We start from the raw sequence: 26,639 nt of genomic DNA on the forward strand, positions 1-26,639 counted from the left end.
TTCTCTTTGTTTGAAGTTCCTCCATTTAACTTTGTAAATGCATGTCTCCTGTCATACTTGAGGTCCTTACAGTTATTGGCTTTTCTTGGTTTATGAAAATTATCAAGTTACTTTAAGTTGACATTTCAAAAGATTCTTACTTGAAGGCATACCATTTGATGAAATTCACTGGTATGTGGGTAAGGCAGGACCAATTCCTAAGACACTTTCCTAGTCCAGCTTTTCTCCCCTTATAAATAACTTTTGTGTATGTACAAATCTTCTTGAGGTGCTATGTTAACTAGTAATTTAGTACTATAATTATTAAGCTGAACAAACAAAAACCCTTTGGAGGATAATGTTGCAGAATATGATCAGATTTCAGTAATGCTATGTATTTGGTTAAGTCAAGTTTGTTTTATTTTTGAAGTATGTGGAGGGATCTTTTGAGAAATACCTGGAACGGTTGGGAGATCCCAAGGTAAGATCAAATATGGGAATTTAATATTTTCAGAGTTATTTGGAATCATAACCTAAACATTCAGTTGTCACTATAGCCAGACCCAAAATATTTCTTAAGTAGATAGCTATGTTGAATCAAATAGTCCAAAGGTTTAGAACTTTCAGGTAGATGTATTGGTTTGTGTTGAATATTGAGAACTGTGTGTTAACAATCTCATTAACCATAGTCTAGTGAGTACACAACTGACTGGGGAACAGGATAGTGTTGGGAAACATTAAAGCCTTTTCACATTAATGGGGGAGGAGTTTGGTAATTAATGTTACTAAGAGGTCATTATTTCACCTTGATTTAAAGTTGTGTTCCTTTTGTGTAGGAATAACATCTATGAACCCATACTTTATTTAAAATTAATTTTTGTGATAAAATTAACTCCATTATTCTGTTCCCAAAACTTCATTTACTAAATACTGATACCTTTGTATTCTTACATTAGTCTAACTTTTATTCTGCCTTTTAAATCTTTCATTAACTGTCATTATTGATATCTAAGAAGGGCTTTAGGTCCATTGATTTCAGTATAAGTCTGTGTTAATGAGTAACAATCTAATCCTCAAAACAAGTTATATTGTGTTCTACAGATTATCTAAAAAAATGCACTTACAAAAACTTCTATTTCCTAGCTACAAAAATGTTTTTAAAACTGTGTACTATTTATGTTTAGGAAAGTGCTGGCCAGCTGGAAATAAGAGCTCTTTCTCTAATTTATAAGTAAGTTGTATCCATTTTTCTATTTTTTCTAATTAAGCCTTTTATTTTGAGATACAGGTTCACATAAAGTTGCATACAGAGCATAACACAAAGTTTTTCATGAAAAACAAAAACAAAAATCAGAGAATAATTTCTTATACCCTTTTCCCAATTTCCCTAAGTGGTAACGTCTTGGAAAAAACTATAGTATAGCATCATAACCATAATATTGATGTTAATGCAGTCAAGATACAGAATATTTTCTATCACTCATGTTAATTTTCTATATAACTACTTTTACTTTCCTTTTGATCTTATCTCCTCCATAGTCCCTTCTCTAATTTTGTCATTTCAAGAATGGAATTTTTTTTTCTTTTTGCATTTTTGTTAGAGCATTATAGTTGTACATAGTAGTTGATCATTTTGATAAAATCATACATGCATGGAATTTGATTTACTCCAGTTCAGTCCCCTTTTCTCCTCACTCCCCCATTTTCCTTCCTGTACTCATCTTCCTTTTCCTCATTTATTTATTTTTGATTGGTGCTTTCTAAATGTACATAAAGGTAGAATTCCCTATAACATACATGCGTACATACACAAACACACACACACACACATATATATGCACACATAGGGTTAAATTTATTCCGAATTTCTTCCCCTTTCTCTTCCCTCCTTCTCGAGCTCCTTCTTTTACTCTGTTGATCTTCATTATGTTTTTATGAAACCTGATTCCTCCACCCTTTCCCTTATTTTGCTTTAGTTTCTGTATATGAGAGAAAACATTCAACCCTTGATTTTTTTTTGTTTGTTTGAGTCTGGCTTATTTCACTTAGCATATTTTTCTCTATTTCCATAAATTTACCAGCAGATGCTATAATTTCATTCTTTATAGCTGAGTTGAACTTCAGTGTGTGTGTGTGTGTGTGTGTGTGTGTGTGTGTGTGTGTCTGGTGTCACATTTTCTTAATCCAGTCACCTATTGTGACATCCCTTTTAATGTGTTTTTGAATATAAGTTTTCCGTTAAAGTTTCTCTAGGATTGGGGAAATTTGAGATTTGATGATAATATATAATGAAGAGATATAAGCGAAGTCATTTTGGTGTAGATTTTGAGTGGAGAATCTTGTTACAAATCCTCTCCTTAGCTCTAGCATTTTTCTTCTTTTTCTTTTTAGTTCTGGGGATTGAACCCAGGGCTTTGTGCATGCAAGGCAAGCGCTCTACCATCTGAGCTATATCCCCAGTCCTGCATTTTTGTCTATTTGAATGGAAAAATAAAGGACTTTAAAATTGCTGGTATTTCCTATAGAAAGTCAGAATATTTATCTTAGGAGATTTCTTGGGTGTTTAGCTTTGTGCCTCTTTTTCATGCATTCTCAGTGGGGCAATATTGTTCTCAATAGCCTCGAAATTGATTTTGGTAGGAGCAAAGACATCTTAGCTATTCCAACAGTTTGTGGTCTTTCAAAGCATCACAGTACATAGATGCACAGTACTTTTGTTTTATTACAATTTCAAGTGGAAATTGAGAAAAATCTTAAAAAAAGTTTTCCTTATTGGTGGTACTGGAAAACTTGAGAATCACAGTTCTATTCCTTTGGGAGTTCTGTTTTGGTCTTTAAAACTACAAAAAATGCCATTTAAGAATGCTGTAGGGTTTTGAAAACTAGCTATATAATGTATGATAGTTGCTAGTGGAAATCTTGTTCATTTGTCTGATCTGTGTAAGTCTTCTTAGAGTTCTTAGGATGGTAACATGGTATATTCTTTTGTAGAAACAGAATTCTCTTCTTATGAGGACTTGTTCAAGTCAGTGTTTTGTGGCCTGCTCATTTGTAATTAAATCCAGTGAAAAGTATAGAGAAGGCATTGGGCAAGTAGTTAATTGTTTGTCACTTTAAAATCAGAAGTTCACTTTTAAATTGTTCTTTTATTTTGTATGTCCTATGAACTAAGAATGATTGTTAAGATATTTTAAATGATTAAAAATCAAAAGAATGTTTCAAGGCATACGGAAATTATATGAAATTCAAAGTTACATAAAGCCTATTGGAACAGTCATGCATATTCGCGTGTGCATTGCCTCTGGCTAATTATAGCTACAAAAGCAAAGTTGAATAAAGCACATGGCATGTAAAAGCTGAAATATTTTATTATTTGGCCTTTTATACCCCAAATTTCTTAACCCCCACTTTTTTTTCCAGTAATGAGGAATGAACCCAGGGACACTCTACCAATGAGAGACATCTTTAGCCCTTCTTCGTTGTGTTTTGTGCTGGAGAATCAAACCCAGGGCATCAGGCTTGCCAGGCAAGCACCTTATCACAGAGCCACATGCCCAGCCTGTCCTTAGCCCTTTTTATTTAATTTTTATGTTCACACAGGGTCTGCTAAATTGACAAGGTTATCTTCCCACTTGGGATTCCCCTCCCTCTGCTTCCTGAGTAGCTGGGATTACGGGTGTGAGCCACTATGCCTGGTTTAACCCCACTTTTTAAATAAAGGAGAGCTCCCCAAGTTCACATACATACACCTGATTTACTTCTTCTCACCAAAATTAAGATATAATTAGGAAAACCCATAGGACCTTAGGTGTGATTATCTGGTTACCTTGGATTAACATCATTTAGTCTTTTTGGATTATTTTAAAGCCTAAAAATCAAACTGAACATGTGGATTATTTTATATGAATAAGGTAGGCAGTTTAAAAGCACAAATCCTTTTTCTTATAACTATCTCTTTTATATGCCAAATTATCTTACCTGTCTTTGTTTTCTATCCATGTAGTCGGGACTTCATTCTTTATCGCCATCCTGGAAAGCCACCAACTTGTATCACGGAAAATGGCTATGAAGACAAGGTAAAAAGATGAGTAAAAGTCAACTCAAAAGAAATTGAATAATGCTGCTGGATTATGATATATTAAGAAATAATCTTTTTAAACCTAATTAATGAAAAAATACAATGTACATGAGAAAATTCTATGCCTTCAGCCTTTTCCTTGACAATCAGTCATCCCCAGTGATTTTAGCTACTATTCTAAGCTGATCTGTTCTTGTTACTCTAAAAACGCTAACTGATTCCTTATGGACCACAGAATAAGGCTCAAATTCTGAAAGTAGGCATTTAGTGTCTTAAGGTACCAAACCTCATTTCCAATTCCATTGTCTCCCATGCTTAGTTATACAATTTTTTCTAGATAATTTAGCTTTCATGCTTTCTTTTCCTTTGTACTTCAAGTGTCAGTTCCTTTAATAACTTCCCCAGCTCTCCTGGAGTTACTTTCTTCATTTTTGTACCCCTAGCCATTTTGCCAGTATTTACTGTATTATTTGTATTCATACCATTTCTCTCATATAGTCTAAAAATTTCTTGAGGGTGGAGATAAGGTTCTACTGCCCAGTAAAATACATGGAAAATAGCAGGAGGTAGTTTTCTTGTTTGAGAACACTCAATATATAAATTGTTTTTTCAGCCTATACATTTCCTTTCAAGAAGGTTTTAGGAAAAAACTTTTATATTATTTGATCAGTGGGTGTAGGACTACCCAATATTTGAGTTCATTTTATACCATGAAGCAAAATTCATGCAACATATTAACTATGATGATGGTAAGAAAAGACTAGACACTGGAAGAATTTTAAGGATGCTTTTACAGTAATCTAGGCAAAAGACCTGGACTAAGTGCTATTAGGAATAGAGAAGAATAGTGGGAGATATCTTTGAAGATAAATATAAAATGGGACATTAACTTGTTTTACCAATAGCCACTATCTAATTTGTTTAGCAAACATTAAGCCCTAGAATATAACAAATACTTTTTTGGCTTTTTAAAAAAATATGTATTTTTTAATTATAGGTGGACACAATACCTTTATTTTATTTTTATGTGGTGCTGAGATGGAAACCCAGTGTCTCGCGCTTGCTAGGAGAGTGCTCTACCTCTGAGCCATGACCCCAGCCCACATTTTTGACTTTTAAGGATACTAAAACTAAAATAACTGTAATGAAGGCTTTGTCTTTCAAGGGCTTAAGGGACTATGAAGACAGACATGGAAATAATTAATTACAGTGAAGTGATAATTTATAATAAATGTAAAATGGCACAAAATAAAAAAGACCTTCTCTCTGCTAGAGGGGTTTAGAAGGCTTCATGTTGAACTCAGACAATGATTCCGTCAAATGTGAAGGATAGGCCATTCAGAGGAAACTCCATATGCAAAGGCGTGGAGGAAGTAGGAGACCCTTTGGGACTTTAGTAGTTGTGGGGAGGGCAATGCTGAAAAGATAGGTTATAGTTATGTATTGAGGGGTGGAGTAAGCCATGCCAAAGAATTTGTCTCTTCATTCTAAAAACTAGTTGATTGAAGCTTTTTTCCAACACAGCTTTTCAAGTTTTGAAGATTTTCAAACATTCAGATAAGTTGAAAGAATTTTATAGTGAACATTCATATACCTACCATCCCCTAAAGCCTTTTGATATTTTAATATTCTTGTTTTATCATACATCCATCTCTCTGTCCATTCACCAATCCAGCTTACTTTTTGATCATTTTTAAAAATTCTTTAGTTATACATGACAGTAGAATGTATTTTGACATACCATACATACATGGAATATACTTCCCATTCCTGTGGTTGTACATGATGTGGAGTTTCCTTGGTCGTGTATTTACATATGAACATAGGAAAGTTATGTCACATTCATTCTACTGTTTTTCCCATTCCCATCTCCACTTTTCCCCCCCAGTTGCCTCCCTGTCCAATCCGGTGAATCTCCACTGCCCCCATCCCCTGCGATTGTGAGACAGTAGCTTCATATCAGAGAGAACATTGTATCTTTGTTTTGGGGGGGGATTGGCTTATTTCACTTGCATGATAGTCTTGTTCCATTCATTTACTGGAAATGCCATAATTTCATTCTTTATGGCTGAGTAATAATTTTTGATCACTTTTAAGTAAATTTCAGACATCACTACTCTTTTTATTTTTAAAATTTGTTTTAATTAGTTATACATGACAGTAGAATGCATTTAGGCACTTTGATATACATAGATGGTATATAATTTCTCATTTTTCTGAGTGTACATGTTGCAGAATCATTGGTCATGCAGTCACACATATACATACAGTAATAATGACAGTTTCATTCTATTATCTTTCCTATCCCCACATCTCCTCCCCTCCCTTCCCATCACTTCCCTCTACCTAATCTAAGGTAATGCTATTCTTCTCTAGTGCCCCCACCTTATTATTAATTAGCACCACATATTAGAGAAAACATACAGTGACATAGCCACATCAATGTTTATAGAAGCTCAATTCAAATAGCTAAACTATGGAACCAACCTAGGTGTCCCTCAATAGATGAATGGATAAAGAAAATGAAATATATACACACACACACACACACACACACACACACACACAATCAATCAATGGGATATTACTCAGCTTTAAAGACGACTAAAATTATGGAATTTGCCAGTAAATGGTTCAAGTTGGACAATATCATGCTAAGCGAAATAAGCCAATCCTACAAAACCAAAGGCCAAAAATTTTCTCTAATATGCAGATGCTAATTGATATCACTACTTTTAACCGTGAATCCTAGTTGAAAGTTTTTAGGGGAAGGTGTGATATAATCAGAGTTGTTTGAGAAAAAGGAGTGTTAGTTTTTGTATTTTAACAATTGTGTAGAGAATTGCCTGAGGTGAGATTTGTATATTTAGATCTTTGCCAGGTAATGCTCAGCCCATTTTTATTTTGCTATGGGGTTTGTCTGAATTGCCCAGGCTGGTCTCAAACTTGGAATTTTGTCTCCTCTTTCCGAGCTGCAGGGATTATAGGCATGTGTTGCCACCTGGAAACAAGCATGACTTTTGAGTTTTTTGTTTTTTTTTTAAACCAAGGGTTGAAAGAATTAGCTAAGAAGTTAACCCCTCAATTTTTGTAGTCATCTCAGTGTCTTTCCAAGAGAGACATGAAAAAGTTTCTCTAGCAGTATTCCTCCTATATAATGTATTGATATATTGCTGTTGTAGATAGCTTTTGAATGAATTCCATCAAGTCCCTTTCCTCCTTAAGTGTGAACTTGAGATTTGATGTAATTTCTCTAGTTATTCATAGAAGTTAGGATGGTATTTTTGATTTTTTTTAATGCATTTTGTTATTTTCAGTGACTCAGTTTGTAATTGTTACCATCTTATTAAAAATGTGCAGATCAGGACTTATTTGGTGTATTAAAGGAATGTGACCAAGGCTCACAGTGGAACTTCATTAGTGATTTTATTTTTGACATTTAAAAGTCACGGTCAAGAAAATATCTTTTAGGAATAACTAGCATTTACTTTTTCATTTTAAAAGTCATTTTAAAAAGTAATATATTCATTTAGTTTATCAATTACTGATAAAACAATTTCTGGTTGGTTATCAAGTAAATTTCATAACTGTAAGATGTAACCTTAACTTTGTTATGTGTTTTTCTTCAGATTCTTCTCTGCTCTTCAAGTAATGGTCATTATGATTCTGTGTACTCAAAACAATTTCAATCAAGTGCAGCCATTTGTCAGGGTATGTGAAATCTTCATAAATATTTGGGTGTGATTTCACACAATTTGTTGCTAGTATTTAAGTTGCTGGATTTGTTGTTTATGTTTAACTGGGGATTGAACCATGGGACACTTGACACTTGACCACTGAGCGATATCCCCAGTCCTTTTTTAGAGTCTGGGTTTAATTAAGTTGCTGAGATTGACTTTGAACTTGAAAATTCCCTGCCTAAGTCTCCCAAGTCACTGGTATAACAGGCATGCGCCACTGTGCCTGGCTGTTGTTAGTCTTTAGTTTGAGGGATCCACTACATATAGCTTAAAAAAAAAAAAAAAAAAAACTTGTTGGTATCTATAGAATTTGTATGCTGGATTGTGACTTTTCACACTTATAAAAAATGTCACATTTTGACAATTGAAGTTTTGGTCCTTTTTTTTAGCTATATTGTATGAAATTCTCTATAAAGATGTCTTTGTTGTGGATGAAGAAGCATTGAAAACTGCAGTTGAGGTATTTCGAAGTGGTTCCAAAAGGAACAGAAACATTGCTGTGACTGGAAGTGAGAATGCCTGTATTGATTACAAGAATTCAACTGAGGATAGGTAATAATGGAAAAGGGACTGTTACATAATAATCAGATTTCTGTGCATCATGATTTGAAAGTGGAAGGGACCTGGCAAGTTTATCACTTAAATTACATATGTACACAAACATACCTGTATATGTATGTTAAGGATATACATTTCTTTTAATGAGGAGAGAGAAGTTTTACTAAAAAGATAAACGTTGTTAGATGCTCAGACTTTGGGGTTTCTATTCAAGTCATGATCCATTTTTTAAAAAATATTTTTTTTTCCGTTGTAGTCAGACACAATACCTTTATTTATTTTTATGTGATGCTAAGGATTGAACCTGGGCCTCGCACGTGCTAGGCAAGTGCTCTACCACTGAGCCACAACCCCAGCCCATGATCCTTTTTTTTTTTTTTTTACTGGAAGAGACTTTAGAGTTAGCATATGATTCTCAAACTTTAATTGTATAAGAATTATTCAGAGTGTTTATTATGCAATTTCCTGGACCTAACTTCACTTCACAAAATTTGAGGTCAGAGGGTCTAGGAATCTAGTTTTCAAAAAATAATTACACCCAAATATTTTGGTATAGGTAGGCTGTGGATCATTATTTCGAAATGATAACTGAGGTTGAATGCTTAGTTCACATATACATCTAGCTCATAGAAAAATCTCCTGGGCTAAGGGAAGTTTTAGGAGTTTTTCAGTGTCTGCCTCTGGTATACAGTAGGAGTGTAGATTATGTACTTCTGAGGAAGCAGCTGTTATTAAATAAATTTAGTCAAAAACTATGGGGTTTAGAAAATAAAGTGGGTATTGAATGAAAACTTATTTGCTTCATTTTTTAGAACTGAGCTGATTTACCACTAGGTGGTAGTATAGTCATTAGATTTGAGACCAGTAACTGCTGCATTTATATAAAGCTCTTTGCTCTAAATCTTTTCAATTAGGACTGATGAGTGGGGTGCCTCCTGCAAGGCTGAAAATACACTAGAGAGCCATAATCAAGAAACAGAAGAATCAAAGGTTTGATATTTACTAAGGCAAAGAATTTTCATAATCTAGTCAATGTAACCTAAAATTATTAAGATCAGATGATCTGTTCTAATTATTATGGGGCTGAGAGAGGAGTTGGTCATGTTTTCTTGCGTGAAAGTGCTACCTATTTGAAAATATAAAATGTGTGTTTTCTCTGAATTTTTATTATGAAATTTAAAAATTTTGAAAACAAACTCTGGATGTTTGAAAAACTTAAGAAGCTTTTGTTTTAAAGCTAAAACAATATTACAAACAATATATTATCAGTCTTCTGATGCTAAAGTTTAGTTTTTGTTTTCATTGAAGAAAATTATGCCTTTTCTATTCTTGAAACTAGGTGCTAATCAGTCTCTTAATTTGGAGAAACAAATTTTATGGTCTATGGGCCTCAAGTAAGTTTTCAGTTGAGACTTGCTAAATAGGGCATATACTGTTACAGTAATCTGTGTGTGCCTCAAATGCTGGTAATTTTGGAACACTTTTTAATATGATGAAATCTTAGGAAAACAGGAGAAAATGGTATTCTTTTGGAAATTTTAACAGAAGTTGACCAAAATAAACTTGGCATTAGCATGTGATTTTTAGGATACAGAAACATTTCTGTATATCAAGATAACATTTGTTGAATAGCACAGATTGAGTTTTTTTATGGACAAAATATCTTTATTTTTATGTGATGCTGAGGACTGAACTCAGTGCCTCACAGATGGTAGGGCAAGCACTCACTCTACCACTGAGGTACAATCCCAGCCCAGGACAGTTTTTTTTTAAAGAGACTTTTTAATGTAGCATTTCTTTTAAATAATACTGGATTCTCAAGCAGTTTTAGATTTTTGCAACATGAATAGTAATTTTCAACTAACAGCCTTGCAATATGTCAGACTGATTTTGGGGGGTTGGGAGGTACCAGGGATTGAACTCGGTGGCATTCAATCACTGAGCCACACCCCTGGCCCTGTTTTGTATTTTATTTAGAGACACGGTCTCACTGAGTTGCTTAGCACCTCACTTTGAGGCTGGCTTTGAACTGGCGATTCTCCTGTCTCAGCCTCCTGAGCCACTGGGTTTACAGGCGTGTGCCATTGTGCCCAGCCAGACTGAATTTTTTAATCCTGATCTACATTGCATTGGTTTATGAGTGTCCTGAGTTGTTGGCTGTTCCAGACAATATTTCCCTTTTGCCATCTTAAAACTTAGATTATTTGAACTGTTAGACTCCTGATATTAAAAGCATGGCGAAATTCATTGTCTTTTCTCTTGTTTTAATTAAGAAGGGAAGGGAGGCAATGTGCATAGTTTTAAAAAAGAAGAAATGAAGAGGGAAGAATGAAGCTTCCCTCTTCACAGAAGGAGGATATAAGCTAAGGATGGTGAGTCTGTAGCTTAATTATTTGTGGTTTAGTCTCCAGAAAATCCATCGAAGATGCTCTTCCCCTATAAAGTGCTCAAAGCCTTGGATCCAGAAATCTATCGTAATGTAGAATTTGATGTTTGGTTGGACAGCAGAAAAGGTAATGAAACATCAACAGAATACTTACTCATTACTGCTTCAGGAGAATAATTTTCAATTTGTTTCTTATAAGAGACATTTCATCATACTGTTAAAAATAACGCAGTGTGGTACCTTTAATCTTATTCATATATGATTTAAATCTCAAGGAGGAAACAAATTGGTTTAGAAGTTGGTTAGATCTTTGGGGCGGGATCTTTTAGGGTCTAATGCTTAGCTGGAACTTAAAACCATGCAAAGAATATTTGGAGATAGATATTTGATAACCTGTAGGAGAACCAGAAACATTTAGTGACTGGGAGTAAGCTCATCTGAAATTTAAAGAGTTGAGAACCACCCTCAATGAAAGATGAATAGATCAGGCCTGTATATCAGATCTGATTCACCAGCTATTTTTGATCCATGAGCTAATAAGAATGGCATTTAAATTTTTAAATTTTTTAAAAAAATGTTATTTGTTCTTTTTAGTTATACATGACAGTAGAATCTATTTTGAAATATTTAAACAAACATGGAATATATCTTATTAGGATCCCAGTCTTGTAGATATACACGATTTTCAGATTCACTGGTATATTCATACATGTACACAGTAAAGTTATTTCAGATTCATTTCACTGTCTTTCCTATTCCTATCCTCCCTCCCTTCTCTTCATTCCCCTTTGTCTAATCAACTGAACTTCTGTGACACCCCTCACCCTTGCCTTATTGTGGGTTAGCATCCACATATCAGACCATTTAATCTTTGGGTTTTGGGGATTGGCTTATTCACTTAGCATAATAGTCTCTAGATACATCCATTTTTCTGGCAAAATGTCATAAAATAATTCTTTTCTATGGCTGAGTAATAGTCCATCGTGAATATGAACCACATTTTCTTTATACAGTCATCTTGATGGGCATCTAGGTTGGTTCCATATGTTAGCTATTGTGAATTGTGCCGCTATAAATATTGGTGTTGCAGGGTTGCTGTAGTATGCTGTTTTAAAGTCCTTTGGATATATACAGAGGGTCTTTACATTTTTATTATTTAAAAAAAAATTTAGATGTTGATGGACCTTTATTTCATTTATTTATATGCAGTCCTGAGAATCGGACCCACTGCCTCACACATGCTAGGCAAGCGCTTTACCACTGAGCCACAACCCCAGCCCCTACATTTTTAAATGGCAGGAAAAAAAACAGTATATTGTGCTACACATGAAACTTATATAAAATTTAAATTTGGTTGTACATAAATTAGGTCTACAACAGATTTGAGTAGTTCTAACAGTCTGTATAGCCCATGAAATCTAAAATAGTTAATCTTAGGCTCTTTACAGAAATTCTCCAACCCTTGAAATAGGTAATTGGTTCTCTCTCCTTGTGACTGAATTGATCAAACTAAAACTTAAAATACTGACTTCAGCATAAGCCTTTAACATTGAACTCATTGAACCTCAGTGATCCTAGGTGTAGTTAATTAGAATGAGGTTAAGCCTAGGTCCTAATGTAGTAAGTTGTTTAAAAAAATACTTTTTTGGGAAAAGCTGCATAGTATTACTTTCAGATTATACCTTTTTAGTGTTTGACCAATGAGATTACAAACTCCCAGTGTTCACCTACTTATGTTTTGTTTTATTTTATTTTTTTTTAAAGAGAGAGAGAGAGAGAGAGAACCTCAATATTTACTTTTCAGTTCTCGGCAGACACAACATCCCCATCCGTATGTGGCACTGAGGATCGAACCCAGGCCGCACGCATGCCAGGCGAGCGCGCCACCAGTTGAGCCACATCCCCAGCCCCTACTTATGTTTTAAATCACAAAAGTTTTCTGGCCGAGTTGCTATAAATTTACCACAGGAATAACCCATTAAGGTTGATAAAATGGCTTTTGGGGACTTTCCCCCTAGATTTTACCTTTTAGTGGTAACATTGTCAAAAGCACCATGGTAAAAGTGAATTAGGACATTAAATGATGTTAAATAAAGTAGGAAAGAGACCAGTTCAGTTGAGTTTTGATCTTTTTTTTTTCTTTCAATAATAGAACTTCAAAAATCTGAGTACATGGAGTATGCTGGGAGACAATATTATCTGGGAGACAAGTGTCAGGTTAGTTTCATCTTTAAAGAATCAATGATTTATTCTTCTAAGATTGTCATTAATATGAGCAAAATAAGATTTATTACACAATGCTAGAAAAAAATATTTGTGTTAAATTCTAATTATAGGTTTTTGTGGTGATTAGATAAAATGATGTTCTATGTGCCGCCTTCATTGTCCCAGATTGTCAATGTCAATTCTTTTAAAAATGTAGACATTGAATTCTGTTTGGGGGACAAGTGATAATTTTGTATTGCAGGAGCAAGACCTATAAACAAACACTGAACTAGGTGTATTATCATGACTTTTGTCTTTCAGGTTCGCTTGGAATCAAGTGGGAAATATTATAATGCTCATATTCAAGAAGTTGGAAATGAGAACAACTCTGTAACAGTATTTATTGAAGAATTGGCAGAAAAGTAAGAAATAATAATTTGTTAAATACTAAAATCTTTGGCTTCTGATTCAGCTTTTTTATAATATTAAATTGAAAGTTATGAGGATGTTAGTAGGAGAACCAGATTCATATCTGGTACTGCCCTTATTATCTTGAACTTTAAAGCATTGCTGAAATGTGAAATCCCAATCAATATAGGTATCACTTATGGGTAAAAGTTTCCAAATCATGTCATTGTCTTATTACTAGAATTTTTTTTTTAAAGAGAGAGGTGAGAGAGAGAGATAGACAGAGAGAATTTTTAATATTTATTTATTTTTTTTTTTAAGTTTTTGGCGGACACAACATCTTTGTTTGTATGTGGTGCTGAGGATCGAACCCGGGCCGCACGCTTGCCAGGCGAGCGTGCTACTGCTTGAGCCACATCCCTAGCCCTGTTACTAGAATTTTTAACAGTTTTGATAGCAAACCATTTTTCAAATATGTTTTCTAAGTTTTTGCCGGTATTCAAGATAAACTAGTCCAATCCTTTTCAAATTTTACCTGGAGGACTTCTGAAAACACAGATTTGAGTCCAATCCCCTTAGTTTCTGATTTAGTAAGTCTGGGGTGGAGCCCCCAAATTGGAACTTTTAACAAGTTTCCAGGTGATGCTGTTAGTCAACTTTAAGAGCCTTTAAACGATGCTGACCTAACAAACAAAAAAATCTCAGCAGCTGAAAACAATAAAGTTCATTTTTCTCATTTAGCATGTCCATGATGAATCAATAAAGGAAGACCCAGGCTCACAAAGGCTCTGTTTTGACACATACATCCATAATTGCAGGCAGGGAAAATAGTGAGAACATGACAGATCACTTACTGGTCCTTAAAACATCTTACAATTTTATGACCAAAGTAAGTCAATGGAGTGGGGAAATTGGATCCTCCTTTAAGGAGGGGTAGCAAATATTTGTGAATTAATTCTGTCTACCAGTTTGTCTTATAGACAGTGATGATAATATAAATAGCTGTGAAATTTTATAAACTACTCTTCGGTTTTTTAACCGAAAAGGGAAAAGCAACCAAACCTATGTAGGGAAGCTAGTATCAACAGGTTTAAAATATACTTGAAAATGAAGTAGGAGTGGGGTTTATATACTGAATTAGAGTTAAGTCTGTTGCAGTGGTTTCATGGTGGTATCTTTAACTTTAAGGCATGTTGTTCCACTGGCTGACTTAAAACCAGTTACACAAGTGTCACCTGTTTCTTCCTGGAATGCCATTCGAAAAGGAAGAGGTTACCAGAAAATATCTGGAGGCTTTGTCCCAGAAATGGGTTTGTATGCTTAAGGTTTTCTTTTATTTCCCCCATTTTGTAGCCTCCCCCCACTTTTTTTCTCTTACCTGTGTTGTACTTTTTTTCTCTTACCTGTGTTGTACTTTTTTTAAAGGTATATCATATGTCCTGTTGTAGCATAGGGTTTCGTAACCTCCTCACTATTGGTGTTTTGGGATGGTGTAAAGGGGTCTGTCCTGTGAATGGCAAGATGATCCCTAGCTTCTGTTCACTAGATGCCAGTAGCACTTCTGACAATTAAAATGTCTCCAGACATTACCAAATGTATTCTGAGGAAGGGAGTGACAAAATTGTCCCAGAATGAGAAACCACTATTCTAATGTATAACCATAAGCTGGTATAGATTTTAGGCTCTAAAACTTGAGGGGAAAATATTTTTCAAAGAACGAGCAGAATACCTCCTAAATAGCCAGTAGTTGGGCAGAGTGGCACATCCCTGTAATCCTGGTGACTTGAGAGGCTGTAGCAGGAGGATCACAATTTTGTGGCCACCCTTGGCAGCTTAGTGAGACTGTCTCACAATAAAATATAGAAAGGATTGGAGGGATAGCTCAGTTTAGAGTTCTTACCCAGCATGCATGAGGCCCTGGTTCAATCCCCAGTATCACCCCCCCACCAAAAAAAGCAGCTAGAGATATTAAGCATACTTTCTTTGAAAACAGTAATAAGGGGCTGGGATTGTGGCTCAGTGATAGAGCACTCATCTTATGAGTGTGAGGCACTGGGTTTGATCCTCAGCACCACATAAAAATAATAAATAAAGGCACTGTGTCCATCTACAGCTAAAAAAAAAAATTAAAAATAGTAATAGTGATGCAGGGGACTAGATGATTTAATGTTTTGATGACAGAATCTACCCGTACTAAAGGTGCTCAAATACCTATTGATACAGAAATTATCTATTGGTTTTGCTCTTCCAAGTGGAGTATCTAGTACATGCATGTAAAATACAAAAATTCTCTCCATCTATTTTGGGGGGGGTACTGGAGATTGAACCCAGGGGCACTTAACCATTGAGGCACATCTCCAGCCCTTTTGTATTTTATTTAGAGACAGGGTCTCACTGAGTTTCTCACTAAGTTGCTGAGGCTATTTTGAACTCACGCTCCTCCTGCTTCAGCCTCCTGAGCGGCTGGGAATACAGGCATGTGCCGTGATACCCAGCAATCCATTTGCTTTGTTAAGAAAAACTTTTGAGAATTTAAGGCAGTGTGGGAACCCTGGACCTTTTGATTTGGTTATGAAATTTGTTACTTTTTTTGCCTAAAAGCCATGTCGGAGATGGACATGAAGCAACGGAAGAAATTGTTCAAGAAAGTTCGAGGGAAAGAGGTTTATATGACTATGGCGTATAGCAAGGGAGGCTCCCTCATCGCACCCAGGCTTCAGCATGAGATGCGTTATGGGCACGAACCTCCACTTCACTACTCACAGACAGGAGGCGATGGTTTATCCGATGAACATTTTCATTCTCCGAATTCCTCTCAGAGACAAGGTCGGGGATATGGGATGCCCAGGTGAGACTTAACTGACTTTCATGATAATGTCTTTATTTAGATCTTGGAAATAATTACTAGACATAATCACAATAGAATTGAAAAGTTCCTTAGTAGTCTGAGTATGTTTTATACTCTTTGCCTAAAGAGCATAGAACTGATGTATGCTTAAATTCTTGTCAAATGAGTTCATTTGCATATTTGCATTCTCATAGTCTAAGGAAATGTGAAGCAGAGGAATCGATGCTCAAAGATAGAATGCCATCAAAATGAGTGTCCATGTGATACATGGTATTGTATCTATTAATATTGGGTAGGCCTGATACCAGTATTAAGAATAGCAGGGCTGGGGATGTGGCTCAAGCGGTAGCGCGCTCGCCTGGCATGCGTGCGGCCCGGGTTCCATCCTCAGTACCACATACAAAAAAAGATGTTGTGTCTGCTGAAAACTAAAAAATAAATATTAAAATTCTCTCTCTCTCTCTTTAAAAAAATTACTTAAAAAAAGTTTTCCTTTAAAAAAAAAAAAGAATAGCAAAGCTCTCAGAAAGGTGTGATGATTCTATTTAATAGAGACTGAAGAGTCAGAGTAAAGAGTTCTGTTTTCCTTTCCCTTCATTTTTAGGGATTCACCTCGCTTTCTAAACAGGCACAACATGCTGGGCCCTAAAGTTAGTTTTTACCCTGGCCCAGGTAAAAGGTGCTGCCAGAGCTATGATAACTTCTCCTATAGATCTCGGTAAGTATTATAAGTGTTAGGAGTCAGAAAAAATGGGTAAGTGTAGTTTCATTGCTGAGCAATGATAATTTGGACTGATTTTTAAGTGTCAACTTTGAAATGTTTTGATTGTTACTTAGAAATCATGAACAAATTACCTACCATATTTTATCACATTTCCCTTTTTTATTTTCTGAACTACGCAAGTTCATTTAGACGTAGTCACCGCCAGATGCATTGTATGAATAAGGAGTGCCAGTATGCCTTTGTCCCAGTGAATGGGCAGATACCCAGTGGCTTGGAAGAAACTATTACATTTTATGAAGTTGAAGAAGGAGGAGAGACTGCTTATCCAACTGTACCTGTAAGTAACAAAGCTTCACTTAAAAAGCTAATTACTAGTTGGGGTTGTGGCTTTTCCTTTTTTTTTAAAAAAGTAAATCAAATGTGTAAATTTTAACATTTTTCTATAAACAATAAACCCCTTCTTCAAAACCATGAGCTTTCATCTTAGAGCCTTTTTTTTTTGGTACCAGGATTGCACTCAGGGGCACTCAACCACTGAGCTGCTTCCCCAGCTCTGTTTTTTGTATTTTATTTTATTTAGGAACATAGACTCACTGAGTTGCTTAGCATCTTGCTGTTGCTAAGACTGGCTTTGAACTTTCAATCCTCTTGCCTCAGCCTCCCGAGCTGGATTACAGGCATGCACCACCATGCCTGGCTCATCTTAGAGTTTTTAAAGATGTGTGATGAAACTTTTTAAAAAGTTGTTATTAAATAAGGGGTAGAGGTAGACAATCTTACCCCTATATATTGACTAATATTGTTGTTTTAAAATATTTTTTAGACATTGATGGTCCTTTATTTTGTTCATTTATTTATAAGCATTGCTGAGGGTTGAACCCAGTGCCTTACACATGCTAGACAAGCACTCTACCACTGAGCTGCAACCCCAGCTCCAATATTTTGTTTCCTTCATCATTACTTCACATATTTTTATTCTGAAAAGTACAATTTTAAAACATTTACTTAGAGACTTTTTTATAACAGCAATTCACAGTATTAGTTTCTTTAAAAATATCCCTCTAGTTTTTTTTTTCTGACTAATGAAAGTACATGTGTATATGTCTTTCTTTGGTATAGAACCATGGAGGTCCTGCTACAATGGTTCCTGCTGCTTCGGGGTACTGTGTTGCAAGACGGGGACATAGCTCAGGCAAACAGACTTTCAATTCAGAGGAGGGCAATGTTCAGACTGACAGTGGTGAGTCAATTATTGTCAAATACTTTTTAAAAGATGATTCTATGGCATTAGCACATCAAGGCTATGAAGTAGACCACAGGTTTGGTTTTGAGTTCTCACTCTGTTAGCTTGTTTTGAAAGAATTCAAAGTTCTTATCTCAGCTTGCTGGTTTTTCAAAGATGTCCTCAAAAGGTGTTATTTCTCAAAAGAACAGACTTCTGTTTAATTAAGCCACTGTAGTGTTATAAATCATTTTCAGCTTTCTGCATAGGTCTTTGATTTAGAGTTATGATTTGGTGAGTTATCAATGGAAAATATCTATTCCTTATTAGTAAGGTGCTATTTTTAAAATTTATTTATTTTTATGTGGTGCTGAGGATTGAATCCAGTGCCTCACGCGTGCTAGGCAAGCACTCTGCCACTGAGCTATAGCTCCAGCCCAGTAAATTGCTATTTATTGTTGTTCTCATCATTTGTATATGTTAGCCTTTTCATTTGACTAGTTTTTATTTTATAAGACTACTGCAAAATAACTTCTTCACCCATAGAAATATATCTGTATAAACACAGTGATGCCATTCATTTTATTAAGTAATTATGTTTATAATTTAATGTAGTTCTTACTGTATCCTCCTGAAGAATGTGGTATTCCTGTTTTATATATGAGGAAATTGAGGTTCAGAGGTAAATGATATAGCCAAGGTCATACCTTTGTTAAATGGCGGATATATAACTTTTTGTAACAGCTTTATAATTTATATACCATTCAGTTACCCTTTTAAAGTGTAAGGTTCTATGATTTTTACTATATTCAAACTTCAAAGTTAAAAAGGACATTTTTATTATTCCCAATAGAATCTATATATTCACTAGGGCCCACTCCTCATTTACTACCAAACCCTCAGCCCTTGACTATCACCAGTAATGTTTCCTATCTCTATGGATTTCACCTATTCTGGACATTTCATATAAACAGAATCATATAATATGTGGTCCTTTGTGATTGACAGAGATGGGTCCATGTCTAAAGTTGTATATTTGTACCCTTAACATACCTTCCACTGTGGATTGTGTTTATTTTTTACCATTTACTATTAAGTGATATCTGTCTCCTGGAAGAATTCTGGATGATTGGGGTTTGTGGTATTTGAATGACTTGATTATATTAATTAGGTTCCTTCCTTCTTGTGATATTCTTTGTGCTACTAATATTTAGGAAAATAAGAGTAGATATTTCTAGGAATTGAATGAGGGCAAAATCTTTAGTACAAGAGTGATCTGTAAAATATTTATACACACATACGCTTAAGAACGCTCATATTTTGCTTTTTTATTCAGATGACTCTTGTCTTTTCCTTTTAGCTGTCATGGGTAGCTTTAAATAGTTTTCTCACCCATAGTGGCACATTTGTAATAACTTAATCTTTGTTCTCACCTTAAACCCTGCTGTCCAGAGGAGTTGAAAGCCTGTGTGGTTTATGAGTGATGTTTCAGAATCAAATCCAGTTTAGACTTCTGGTGTTTTATTTGGTGGAAATCTGCCAAATTGAAGATTGATTTTTCTCTGCATTTCAATGTTATAGTGATTTTTTTAACCTTTATTTATTTATCTATATGTGGTGCTGAGGATCAAACCCAGGGCCTCACACATGCTAGGCAAGCACTCTACCACTGAGCTACAATCCCAGCCCTTAATATTTTTTTTATTGGTTATTCAAAACATTACAAAGATTGCAGAATCACATCGGTTACACATCCACATTTTTACATAATGCCATAATAGTAACTGTTGTATTCTGCTACCTTTCCTATCCTCTACTATCCCCCCTCCCCACCCCTCCCATCTTATCTCTCTACCCCATCTACTGTAATTCATTTCTCTCCTTGTTTATTTTCCCATTCCCCTCACAACCTCTTATATGTAATTTTGTATAACAATGAGGGTCTCCCTCCATTTCCATGCAATTTCTCTTTTCTCTCCCTTTCCCTCCCACCTCATGTCTCTGTTTAATATTAATCTTTTCTTCCTGCTCTTCCTCCCTGCTCTGTTCTTAGTTGCTCTCATTATATCAAAGAAGACATTTGGTATTTATTTTTTAGGGATTGGCTAGCTTCACTAAGCATAATCTGCTCTAGTGCCATCCATTTCCCTGCAAATTCCATGATTTTGTGATTTTTTAGTGCTGCGTAATACTCCATGGTGTATAAATGCCACATTTTTTTTTTATCCATTCATCTGTTGAAGGGCATCTGGGTTGGTTCTACAGTCTAGCTATTGTGAATTGTGCTGCTATGAACATCGATGTGGCAGTATCCCTGTAGTACGCTCTTTTAAGGTCTTCAGGGAATAGTCCGAGAAGGGCAATAGCTGGGTCAAATGGTGGTTCCATTCCCATCTTTCCCAGGAATCTCCATACTGCTTTCCATATTGGCTGCACCAATTGGCAGTCCCACCAGCAATGTACAAGAGTACCCTTTTCCCCACATCCTCACCAGTACTTGTTGTTGTTTGACTTCATAATGGCTGCCAATCTTACTGGAGTGAGATGGTATCTTAGGGTGGTTTTGATTTGCATTTCTCTGACTGCTAGAGATGGTGAGCATTTTTTCATGTACTTGTTGATTGATTGTATGTCCTCCTCTGTGAAGTGTCTGTTCAGGTCCTTGGCCCATTTGTTGATTGGGTTATTTGTTTTCTTTTTTTTTTTTTTTTTTTTTTGGATTTTTAATTTTTATTTATTTATTATTATCATTATTAGTGGTACTGGGGATTGATCCTGGAGATGCTCTGCCCCTGAGCTACATCCAAGTCCTTTTATTTTAAGACAAGTGCTCACTAAGTTGCTGAGGCTGGCCTCACTTATGATCCTCCTGCCTCAGCCTCCTAAGTCACTGGGATTATAGGCAGCCCTAATAGTTTAGTTAAGAACACAAAACACTAGCTGAAATTTGGGGGCCAGGCAATGACAGTGGGAATGCAAAGGTCAGATGGAAGACATCTAGGAGTTTAATAGTGACAGACTTCCATCTATTTGACTTTCCTTTATGTCACAATGTCAAAGTTTAGAGGATATAGCTAAAGTGGGGTATTTTTACATGTTGTTTCACAGAATACAGTCATAGCTTTGTGGCACAATATTACATAGGGAATAAAAATTGGGGTCACAGGACCTAAGGTTAAGTTATGGCTCTTGCACTTATTACATGTGACTATGAACTCTAGTTTTCTTATATACATAAAATGGATGAGCATAAAAGACAACATTTGCAATATACTAACCATACAGTTCAACCCTATCAAGTCATTTTTTTTTCTCCTTTGTGGTGCTGGGGATTAAATCCAGGAGCACTCTTATCACTGACCTACATCTCTAACAGTTTTTATTTTTTATTTTGAATCAGAGTCTTGCCCAGGCTGTCCTTGAATTGTCTCAGCCTCCCTAGCCACTGGGATATTTGTTTTCTTATTGTTTAATTTTTCGAGTTCTTTATATACTCTGGATATTAGGGCTCTATCTGAAGTGTGAAGAGTAAAGATTTGTTCCCAGGATGTAGGCTCCCTATTTACCTCTCTTATTGTTTCTTTTGCTGAGAAAAAACTTTTCAGTTTAAGTAAGTCCCATTTGTTGATTCTAGTTATTAACTCTTGTGCTATAGGTGTCCTATTAAGGAATTTGGAGCCCGACCCCACAATATGTAGATCGGAGCCAAACTTTTCTTCTATCAGACGCATAGTCTCTGATTTGATATCAAGGTCCTTGATCCATTTTGAGTTAACTTTTGTGCATGGAGAGAGAAAGGGATTCAGTTTCATTTTGTTGCATATGGATTTCCAGTTTTCCCAGCACCATTTGTTGAAGAGGCTATCCTTCCTCCATTGCATGCTTTTAGCCCCTTTATCAAATATAAGATAGTTGTAATTTTGTGGATTGGTCTCTGTGTCCTCTATTCTATACCATTGGTTCATCCGCCTGTTTTGGTACCAGTACCATGCTGTTTTTGTTACTATTGCTCTGTAGTATAGTTTGAAGTCTGGTATCTCTATACCTTCTGATTCACGCTTCCTGCTTAGAATTGCTTTTGCTATTCTGGGTCTTTTATTTTTCCATATGAATTTCATGATTGCTTTATCTATTTCTACAAGAAATGCCGTTGGGATTTTGATTGGCATTGCATTGAACCTATAGAGACCTTTTGGTAATATCGCCATTTTGATGATGTTAGTTCTGCCTATCCATGAACAGGGTATATTTTTCCATCTTCTAAGATCTTCTTCTATTTCTCTCTTTAGGGTTCTGTAGTTTTCATTGTATAAATCTTTCACCTCTTTTGTTAGGTTGATTCCCAAATATTTTTTTTTTTTTTTTGAGGATATTGTGAATGGGGTGATTTTCCTCATTTCCAGTTCAGAAGATTTGTTGCTGATATACAGTAATGCCTTTGATTTATGCCTGTTGATTTTATATCCTGCTACTTTGCTGAATTCATTTATTAGTTCTAGTAGTTTCTTTGCAGACCCTTTTGGGTCTTCTAGGTATAAAATTATATCATCCGCAAATAGTGATAATTTAAGTTCTTCTTTTCCTATTTTTATGCCTTTAATTTCTTTCGTCTAATTGTTCTGGCCAGTATTTTGAGAACTATATTGAATAGAAGTGGTGATAGAGGGCATCCCTGTCTTGTTCCAGATTTTAGAGGGAATGCCTTCAGTTTTTTTCCATTTAGAATGATGCTAGCCTGAGGCTTAGCATATATAGCTTTTACAATGTTGAGGTAAGTTCCTGTTATCCCTAGTTTTTCTAATGTTTTGAACATAAAGGGATGCTGTACTTTGTCAAATGCTTTTTCTGCATCTATCGAGATGATCATATGGTTCTTATCTTGTCTATTGATGTGGTGAATAACGTTTATTGATTTCCATATATTGAACCAGCCTTGCATCCCAGAGATGAATCCTACTTGATCATGGTGCACGATCTTTTTGATATGTTTTTGTATACGATTTGCCAGAATTTTATTGAGGATATTTGCATCTAAATTCATAGGGATATTGGTCTGTAGTTTTCTTTCTTTGAGGTGTCTTTATCTGATTTGGGAATCAGGGTGATATTGGCCTCATAGAATGAATTTGGAAGTTCTCCCTCTTTTTCTATCTCCTGAAATAGATTTTGGAGTATTGGTATTAGTTCTTCTTTAAAGTTCTTGTAAAACTCTGCTGTATATCCATCTGGTCCTGGGCTTTTCTTGGTTGGTAGTCTTTTGATGGCTTCTTCTATTTCCTCACTTGATATTGGTCTGTTTAGGTTGTTTATATCTTCCTGACTCAATCTGGGTAGTTCATATGTCTTAAGGAATTTATTGATGCCTTCACTATCTTCTATCTTATTAGAGTATAGGATTTCAAAATAATTTCTAATTATCTTCTATATTTCTGAATTGTCTGTTGTGATGTTGCCTTTTTCATCCTGTATGCTAGTAATTTGGGTTCTCTCTCTTCTTCTCTTTGTTAGCATGGCTTGTGGTCTATCAATCTTATTTATTTTTTCAAAGAACCAACTTTTGGTTTTGTCAATTTTTTCAATTGTTTCTTTTGTTTCGATTTCATTGATTTCAGCTCTAATTTTAATTATTTCTTGCCTTCTGTTTTTGCTGCCGATTTGTTCTTCTTTTTCTAAGGCTTTGAGGTGTAGTGTGAGGTCATTTATTTGTTGGCTTTTCTTTCTTTTAAGGAATGAACTCCATGAAATGAATTTTCCTCTTAGTACTGCTTTCATAGTGTCCCAGAGATTTCGATATGTTGTGTCTGAGTTTTCCTTTACCTCTAAGAATTTTTTAATTTCCTCTTTGATGTCTTCTGTAACCCTTTGTTCATTCAGTAGCATATTGTTTAATCTCCATGTGATGTAGGGTTTTTCCTTTCTCATTTTGTTATTGATTTCCAATTTCATTCCATTATGATCAGATAAAATGCATGGTAGTATCTCAGTTCCTTTGTAATTGCTAGGATTTGCCCTGTGGCATAATATATGGTCTGTTTTTGAGAAGGATCCATGTGCTGCTGAGAAGAAAGTGTATCTGCTTGATGTTGGGTGGTATATTCTGTATATATCAATTAAGTCTAAGTTATTAATTGTATTATTGAGCTCTCTGGTTTCTTTAGTAAACTTTTGTTTGGAAGATCTGTCCAGTGGTGAGAAAGGTATGTTAAAATCTCCCATGATTATTGTGTTGTGGTCTATTAGACTCTTGAACTTGAGAAGAGTTTGTTTGATGAACGTAGCTGCACCATTGTTTGGGGCATATACATTAATGATCGTCAAGTCTTATTGGTGTATGGTTCCCTTGAGCAGTATGTAATGTCCTTGTTTATCCCTTTTGATTAACTTTGGCTTGAAGTCTATTTTATTTGATACAAGTATGGACACCCCTGCTTGCTTCTGGGGTCCATATGAGTGATATGATTTTTCCTAACCTTTCACCTTCAGTCTGTGTATGTCTTTTCCTATCAGATGCGTCTCCTGTAGGCAGCATATTGTTGGATCTTTTTTTTAATCCATTCTACTAGCCTATGTCTTTTGATTGGTGCATTTAAGCCGTTAACATTTAGGGTTACTATTGAGATATGGTTTGTATTTCCAGCCATATTTGGTTATGTACGATATTTAACATGATTTGTTTTTCCTCTATGCTTAGTTTTTCCTTTACTACCTCCCGCTGTTGGTTTTCATCGTTATTTTTCATTTCCTCTCCCTGTAATGTTTTGCCAAGGATGTTTTGAAGAGCTGGTTTTCTAGCTGCAAATTCTTTTAACTTTTGTTTATCGTGGAAGATTTTTTTTTCATCTTCAATCCTGAAGCTTAATTTCACTGGATACATGATTCTTGGTTGGAACCCTTTTTCTTTCAGCGTTTGAAATATGTTGTTCCAGGATCTTCTAGCTTTCAGAGTCTGTGTTGAAAGATCAGCAGTTATCCTGATTGGTTTACCCCTATATGTAATCTGCTTCCTCTCTCTTGTGGCTTTTAAGATTCTCTCCTTATTCTGTATGTTGGGCATCTTCATTATTATGTGTCTTGGTGTGGATCTCTTATGATTTTGTATATTCGGTGTCCTGTAGGCTTCTAGTATTTGGATTTCTTTTTCATTCTTTAAGTCTGGGAAGTTTTCTAGTATTATTTCATTGAATAGATCGCTCATTCCCTTGGTTTGGACCTCTGTACCCTCTTGTATCCCAATAACTCTTAGGTTTTGTTTCTTGATGTTATCCCATAATTCTTGGATGTTCTGCTCATGATTTCTTAACATTCTCGCTGAGCTGTCTATGTTCTTTTCAAGTTGAAAAACTTTGTCTTCGTTGTCTGAAGTTCTATCTTCTAAGTGTTCTACTCTGCTGCTAATACTCTCATTTGAGCTTTTAATTTGGTTTATTGTTTCCTGCATTTCCAGGATTTCTGTTTGTTTTTTATATCCTCTATCTCCCTATAGAGTTGATCTTTTGCTTCTTGGATTTGTTTATGTAATTCATTGTCAAAGTGATTTTTCATTGTCTGAATTTGATGCATAATGTCTTCCTTGAGACTCCAGATCATCTGAAGCATGTATATCCTGAACTCTTTGTCTAACATTCCATCAGCTGCAGATATTACTTCATCTAATGTTGAATTGACCTGTATTGTTTGTGGTCCTTTCTTTCCTTGTCTTTTCATACTGCTCATGATTCTTTCTAGCTTTGTGAAACTGTTGTGCTAATGTTTTTCCCCTTATATATTTGTATTGTTCTTGTAAAGCTCCAAAATCCCTCTTTTGCAGAGAAAGATAATGTTAACAGATCCCAATATCAACAGTACATTATCTAAGCACAAGTTTTCATTATTAATACATTTATAGTTAGATTCTAAGACTATATATATTGGCTTTAATTATTACTTAAGAATATATTCCTTAGTTTCATAAAAGGTGTACCATATCTGGTGGCATACAGAAAACTTAATTTGAGACGAAGGATGTTATACTTAGAGGGAAAGGAGTGAGGGTATGAGGTTAAACTAACTTAGCACTTTTGGAGAACTCTAACCACTAGACTGGTAATTTATGGAAGAATGTATAGACTCAACCTCCTATCTATTTAGATAGTTACCCTATGTATAGATAGCAAAAGTTAGGAGATTGAAAGTGGGATAGAGAGAATACGAATTAAAAAGAAAAGAAAAAAATAACAAGGAAGAAAAGAGAAATAAGAGAAGGGAAAGGGAAGTAAGATAGAAATAAAGAAAAAAAATGGGGGGGAGGTGGGGTATATGTAATTCCTCTCTATTATATTACTTTGGTAGTTCGGTTGTTCATGCACAGTTCTTGGTTTCACATATGCTGAAGTTGTGGAAGAGAGAGAAGGAAAGAGAAAGAGAGCGAAAAAAAAAAGTCTCTCAGAACACTGTCTTCCTTGCTTCCAGTAGGTGGCGTTGTCTATTCCTAGCTTGAGCCTCTGTATTCAGG

General features: G+C 35.3%; 1 protein-coding gene across 2 annotated transcripts in view; it reads left to right on the forward strand.

Annotated features, from left to right (window-relative positions):
* The window catches only part of Alg13 (ALG13 UDP-N-acetylglucosaminyltransferase subunit), a 79,325-nt gene that overhangs the window by 30,158 nt on the left and 22,528 nt on the right, over positions 1–26,639 (forward strand). For both annotated transcript variants that reach the window (XM_077106990.1, XM_077106991.1), the window contains exons 6-19: positions 410–460; positions 1,164–1,210; positions 3,983–4,055; positions 7,687–7,768; positions 8,187–8,349; positions 9,270–9,345; positions 10,760–10,868; positions 12,894–12,958; positions 13,268–13,368; positions 14,543–14,664; positions 15,956–16,202; positions 16,807–16,920; positions 17,107–17,263; positions 18,046–18,166. In XM_077106990.1, coding sequence (XP_076963105.1) covers positions 410–460; positions 1,164–1,210; positions 3,983–4,055; positions 7,687–7,768; positions 8,187–8,349; positions 9,270–9,345; positions 10,760–10,868; positions 12,894–12,958; positions 13,268–13,368; positions 14,543–14,664; positions 15,956–16,202; positions 16,807–16,920; positions 17,107–17,263; positions 18,046–18,166 — 1,528 coding nt within the window. The remainder of the gene's footprint in view (positions 1–409; positions 461–1,163; positions 1,211–3,982; positions 4,056–7,686; positions 7,769–8,186; positions 8,350–9,269; positions 9,346–10,759; positions 10,869–12,893; positions 12,959–13,267; positions 13,369–14,542; positions 14,665–15,955; positions 16,203–16,806; positions 16,921–17,106; positions 17,264–18,045; positions 18,167–26,639) is intronic.

Source organism: Callospermophilus lateralis, chromosome X, assembly GCF_048772815.1.
Source record: "Callospermophilus lateralis isolate mCalLat2 chromosome X, mCalLat2.hap1, whole genome shotgun sequence".
Lineage (NCBI taxonomy): Eukaryota > Metazoa > Chordata > Mammalia > Rodentia > Sciuridae > Callospermophilus > Callospermophilus lateralis.